Raw genomic sequence first — 6,000 nt, forward strand, 5'->3', positions numbered from 1 at the left:
TTGTTAAATCGAAGCTCAGAGTGTAAATATCAAACGATTCACATCTTGTGAGATGCAGAGGGGTGCTGGGCAGGAGCGGGCAGGGGCTCCGTGCGCGCTGCCTGCCCGAGCGGGCGGCGGAGGCAGAGGAGGGCCGGGAGGCGGCTGTTGCTATCGCTCTGATGTCAGGCGCTCCCGCTAACGTGTGGTTGGTTATTCTGCCTTTCAGATCGCTGCCGCTCGCTCCTGGAGCGCAGGGGGGACGGCCAGACTCCCACATCTTTCAGCGAGAAGAAAGGAGCCAGCGGAGCGGACTAATACGGACTTGTGTCGGGTGCCCTTGCCCTACAAAGGCTGCCTTCAAAAGAGAAACGCAGTGCTATTTAATGAGCTGTGAGATGAGGCACTGCTGCTAACGCTCAGATCCCAGGATTCATCGGCTATTCATTGTGCTTAATGTACATGTTTCTGCACCGTGCATTTAGGAGATCCCAGAGAAGAATCCAAAACGGCTGCGGGGGAAAGACCACCAAACATGCCTACAGAAACATTACCGACAGGTAGCATGGTGAAGCCGGTCAGCCCTGCCGTGACTTTCACATCTGCCGTTCCTCTCCGCATCCTGAACAAAGGACCCGACTATTTTCGCAGGCAGGCGGAGCCTAATCCAAAAAGACTGAGTGCAGTGGAGAGGCTCGAAGCCGACAAGGCGAAATACGTCAAGAGCCAGGAGGTCATCAATGCCAAGCAGGAGCCTGTGAAGCCGGCGGTGCTGGCGAAGCCGCCGGTCTGTCCTGCGGCCAAGCGAGCGCTGGGGAGCCCCACCTTGAAAGTCTTCAGCAACAATGCAAAGACTGAGAGTGGAGTCCAGAGAGAAAATCTGAAACTTGAGATTTTGAAGAACATCATCAACAGCTCTGAAGGCTCCAGCTCAGGCTCAGGGCATAAGCACGGTCCCCGAAATTGGCCACCCCACAGGGCCGATTCGACAGAGCTGAACCGACACTCATTCGCCGAATCCTTGAAGGTTTACCCCACGCAGGGCCGGAGCAGCCCCCAGGAGAGCAGCTCCAATGTCAGCAGAAGGCTCCTAGATCAGTCAGCAGAGACTTTCTTGCATGTCTCTCACAGCTCTTCAGACATTAGGAAAGTAACTAGTGCAAAGCCCTTAAAAGCAATACCCTGCAGTAGTTCAGCTCCACCTCTGCCTCCAAAGCCCAAAATTGCTGCCATTGCCACCCTGAAATCCCCAGAGATTGAGGCAGTGGAGTCTGGATGCGGAGTTAGTAGAAGGCCCTCCCTACAGCGGTCAAAATCAGACTTAAGCGACAGATACTTTCGCGTTGACGCAGACGTTGAACGATTCTTTAACTACTGCGGACTGGATCCTGAAGAGCTTGAAAACCTTGGGATGGAAAACTTTGCAAGGGCTAACTCTGATATTATATCCCTCAACTTTCGCAGTGCAAGCATGATTAGCTCAGACTGTGAACAGTCTCAGGACAGCAACAGTGACCTTAGAAATGATGACAGTGCCAATGACCGTGTGCCATATGGCATTTCTGCCATTGAAAGGAATGCCAGAATCATCAAGTGGTTGTATAGCATCAAGCAAGCTAGAGAGTCACAGAAAGTGTCCCATGTGTGAGAGAGAAATCCACCGTAGAAAAAAGCAAGGACTGTATCTTTGTCTGTGAATATTCAGTTTGTGAAGGGTTGTGAAGTCTACTTGAAGTCTTGTACCCTTCTCAAATCTCTTTGTGTTGCTTGTTGTGCAATGTTTCCAAGTTGCATGCCTGTCAACATGTGAGCTGACCTGGCTTCCACTTGAACAGTAACTAACTACAAAGCCTGGCTGAGCATACACATTATCTGCCAAAAGTTTAAGACAAGAATCTGATTAGGGCTTCAGTATAATCAAAGTGTTTACATGGAAAGATTATATGACTTCTTTGGTATTTATGTGGTTCCTCGTGGATTTTATATATGTCACTTTTTGTCTTAATACAGATATTGTCAACTGACTTTACTCATTTCCAAGTTGAAACAGAATCCCTTTGGGGGGAAGAAAAGTGGAATTGGCCGAAATAGGAGGTTTAGGCATACAACGATAGGCAAAGCAGCCTTATCTCTTGTAGAAAGTGCATTATTGGCACGCGAAAGCTGTTTCTAAAAGGCAAAGAATGCTATGTTCTTAAATTATGTATCGTTGTTAAACTATATATCCCTACTTGTAGTAAGGCACTGTTCAGTAAAAAGTTTATTTTTCCTAGGTAAGCTCCCTCTGTTTTACAGCAGAAGTAGTCTAGTGAATCTGCTTGACCTCTCATAAACTAAACGAGACTTTCATTTGGGTTGGTGTAAGCATTTTAATGATTTTGTATTATACCAGTTGGAAAAGCTTAAAAAGGTTGGAGTCAACAGATTAAAATGGCGCAGGTGCAGGATTTTGTGGGTTTGATTTTTACTCAAAGATTCCTGGTCTTAAACTTTTGACAGGAATAATTAGATCCTATAGCTGATATTGAATGCCTTTATTAGTCAAAACACATCATGACTACGAACTCCATGCTGTCTTAATTTTTTTTGTAGATCTATTTGAAGAGTTAATGAACAAAAATGGAAACACACAGCCATATCAATATAACGCCTCCTATTCAGAAGTAAATACACTCAGTAGCTGAACTATATCTGAAAAAATGTGATTATGTTGTCTTGCATATGTTATATCTAAGGCTGTGAAAGTTTGTTCCAGCTCTAGGAAAGTGTAGAAACATGACAGTATGTAGCTTTTCCTTTCTCTTTTTTTTATCTCCTTAAGATGGTTAGTGCTGCGAATCAACCTGTTACAAATCTTTCAACAATCTGTCTTCCCAGTGGTTTAATTAACTGTCACTTCAACTGACCGTGGTGGTATAGTAGTGGAGAAGTTGAAAGTACAGTGGTCTGCTTCATTATTATTGTATTCATGCTTTGAAGTAAATTGCAGCACTACCTTATACTACATCAGCTAATAGGAAACTTTTTTATTGTGTAAATGCTGTAAGACTTTGTATATACTTCAGTTGTTACAAAATCTTTAAAAGGAAGAGTGTTATGCTAATAAATAGCTCCTGGTGCAGGTATGGTAGGGTTTTTTTGTTCTTATTTTCACCCCTCCCATTCTTAAAACTGTATCAGGAACTCAATTGCTGTGTGTTCTAGTGCTGTAGAAGGTCTTGGTTAAATAATAGTTCCAGTAAAAGGTTTCTTTTACTAAAGTGCTTTTCAGATTATAATTTTTTATAAAATAACTATAGCAGCATGATCTGTCTGAAGAACTAGAAGAGATTTTCAAGACTCCTAAAATAGCTTGCTTCTTCCTTACCTAGCAATGTTACTGTTCCCGTTTATAGCATCTGTTCGTAATGAATCACCGCAGTCTTCTGAATTATTCTTCAGTAGTGCTTATTTATATATTTGAATATTAAAGATGTTTTACAAAGTCGGGTTCTCTCTTTTCTCTGAGAAGCCTGTAGCCCAGCTTATAACAGACAGCTACAGTTAATGCAGGCAAGACTGGAAGTGGAGCCATGCAGTCATTTGTTTCCTATGGAATTATCCTACATCCAGTTTTATATAATTGTTCTCTAAATGTTTGTTTATGGAGGGAGGGAAGCACACATTCAGTTTCAGCACACATTCAGCTTCAGGAGGCTACTCTGTGATTTTTACAGTTGACTTCACAACCTAAGACTTACAACATTCCTAGCTCAGACAAAAAAAAAAAAAAAAGAGGAGCTCTGTATTTCAGCTACAGGCCCGTTTGTGACATTTTAAGCTCCATGGGTTTCAGTTGGCATTGACATCACAATGGTTTTTCAAGCATATTTTTCCAATAGTAAGTTCTACTCAGTTCAGTGACTGTTTTGCCAAGGAAAATAATGCTTGAGGGATTAAAGCCAAGTGTAATGCAGCTGTATAGCAATGAAATAAAGAAGTTAAAACCGAAATAAAAAATCCACCCACATTGTTCTTTCTCAAGTGTTTTAAGAATGATGATAAACATGCTATCTCAAGTGTTGTCAGCCAAAAACAGTAATAAAGAAGCTTTTATAACTAGAAAATGGATTAGAGCATATGCTAGTATTCTGAATTTGTTTCCCAAGGTTTGTTGGGAAGCCATAAGCTCTTGAGAAATCAAATTAATTTCCTTTTAATCACAAAAGGGGTTGTAAGCTATCTGTAAGAGGGTGTTTCCTCACCCAAAATCTTAGGTAGCACCTTTGGAACAGCACAGGTGCTGATCTGCCTTTGCTGTCCCTGCTTCCTACAGTGTGCACGTGGATAAGATTCTACAGGGCCTAGACCTTCACAGTCAGCTGGACTTGCAATTCTGGTGAGGTTGCAGTAATAGAAATCATGGGATTGCAGAATGTTCACAAGGCTTTGAACAAGCAGGTAACAATTGCCTTTATTTGTCACTTTATTGCCGTTTATGCAGATATTATTTAATTATCAGTCATCCCAGGACAATGGTCTTGTTTTTACCTGTACGTTTGCATAAAATCCAAATCATTGGTGTCTGATTGGTTTTGTATTCAAATGGGAATAACCATTCTATACAATATATTATATATTATCTGCTTTTGCAGACAGGTCATCCTGTCATGTCAAGAGTGCATTCTGCCTTAGGAGATTCCTGAGTGCTGAATGCTGAATTCACAAAGAGTTGTAACCAGCTGAAATGCTTCATCAGGGACCTGTTCTGGTCCTGTTCCTCCTGTGTCCAGCAGGCATTTACTCAGGTGCAAAGTGCACAGCAGGTGTTCACAGCTAAACAACAGCTCTTGTTGCAGCTCTGGAGGGAAATGCAAGCCCATCCTGTGAAAGCTGATAGTGACAGTACTGGCCTCAGCAGTGAAGAAAAATGCAGTGTGTCTTCAGTGATTGGTGTGAGCTCATACACACACACATACACACAGGCAAAAGAAACCACCACAGAGATTTATGGTGGTTCTGTTACTTTGACTTGCCAGAGAGGGAAGGGAAGAGGAAAATGGTGTGACCAATTACACTTTGAAAGCTACCTACAGCTTTGCACAGAGGTAAACCATTTATCTGAGTCAAAGAGGTGGGCATCAAAGTAAAACTGGTCTTTCAATCACTTCATATTATACAGTAACAATGTCATGAAAGATGAGAGATAAAACATCTGTGCCACAAATTTACATTCAACAAATACAAGTACTGAAATTGTCTTTTTTTTATGAATGCTGTTTCTGCAAAGGAGAGCTCTGTGCTGTGAGTCTATGCACCATCTGAGTGACCGAGGGCTTTTGAAGGGGAAACACAGAATGATGATGCTTTTGGCTGTAATTCAAAAATCAAAAGGCACGCTCAGACAACAGAGCCAATCGGTATTGCTGACTTATCTCTTTTTACAGCAGTTTATCCATCCGTGGAGGCCATACGCACTTGATTCTAGTCATTGAATGAAAAACAAAGAGCTTAATGGAGCTCTGCAGTACAGAGCTGAATAATTGCAGTCTGCAGGAGAACGGGAAGGGAACTAAACCTTAAAAACAGTCTTCCTAATACCTATTGATTATGGGGTGATAATGTTTAGTACATTATATTCAGAGCTCATTTGTTTATAGGAAACATTTTATTGAGCAAAGTAGTCTAACAAATCTGGGAGGTTCCATTTTTCCAAGGCCATAAAACTCTTGTTCATTGTGATTAATGCTGCTACACCAGTAACTGAACACATTAAGTTTAGAATATAAGAGCATCTGGAGTTTTGTTCCCATGAGCAGTAAGGGTCCATTGCCTATTTTAATATAAATGTGGATATAAATGTGCTATACAGGAGAATAAATTGGTCAAGATGTTTTGTCCTGAATTATAAGATAGCTCTATATTAAAATCCTTGTTACCATGGCTTAAATATTCACTGATATTCCGAATTCATTTGACATTCCTTGCTGTCAGCAGAAAGACTCCAATAATCTGCCCTTTGAAATATGTCATCCATAGCTT

At 41.6% G+C, this 6,000-nt stretch overlaps 1 protein-coding gene across 4 annotated transcripts in view; it reads left to right on the forward strand.

Annotated features, from left to right (window-relative positions):
* The window catches only part of FAM110B (family with sequence similarity 110 member B), a 114,363-nt gene extending 110,373 nt beyond the window's left edge, over nucleotides 1-3,990 (forward strand). For all 4 annotated transcript variants that reach the window (XM_054638867.2, XM_077185810.1, XM_077185805.1 and 1 more), the window contains one exon: nucleotides 209-3,990. In XM_054638867.2, coding sequence (XP_054494842.1) covers nucleotides 515-1,627 — 1,113 coding nt within the window. In that variant the 5' untranslated portion in view covers nucleotides 209-514 and the 3' untranslated portion in view covers nucleotides 1,628-3,990. The remainder of the gene's footprint in view (nucleotides 1-208) is intronic.
* Nucleotides 3,991-6,000: the final 2,010 nt, after the last annotated feature.

This window comes from Agelaius phoeniceus, chromosome 1 (assembly GCF_051311805.1).
Source record: "Agelaius phoeniceus isolate bAgePho1 chromosome 1, bAgePho1.hap1, whole genome shotgun sequence".
In the NCBI taxonomy this organism is placed as follows: domain Eukaryota; kingdom Metazoa; phylum Chordata; class Aves; order Passeriformes; family Icteridae; genus Agelaius; species Agelaius phoeniceus.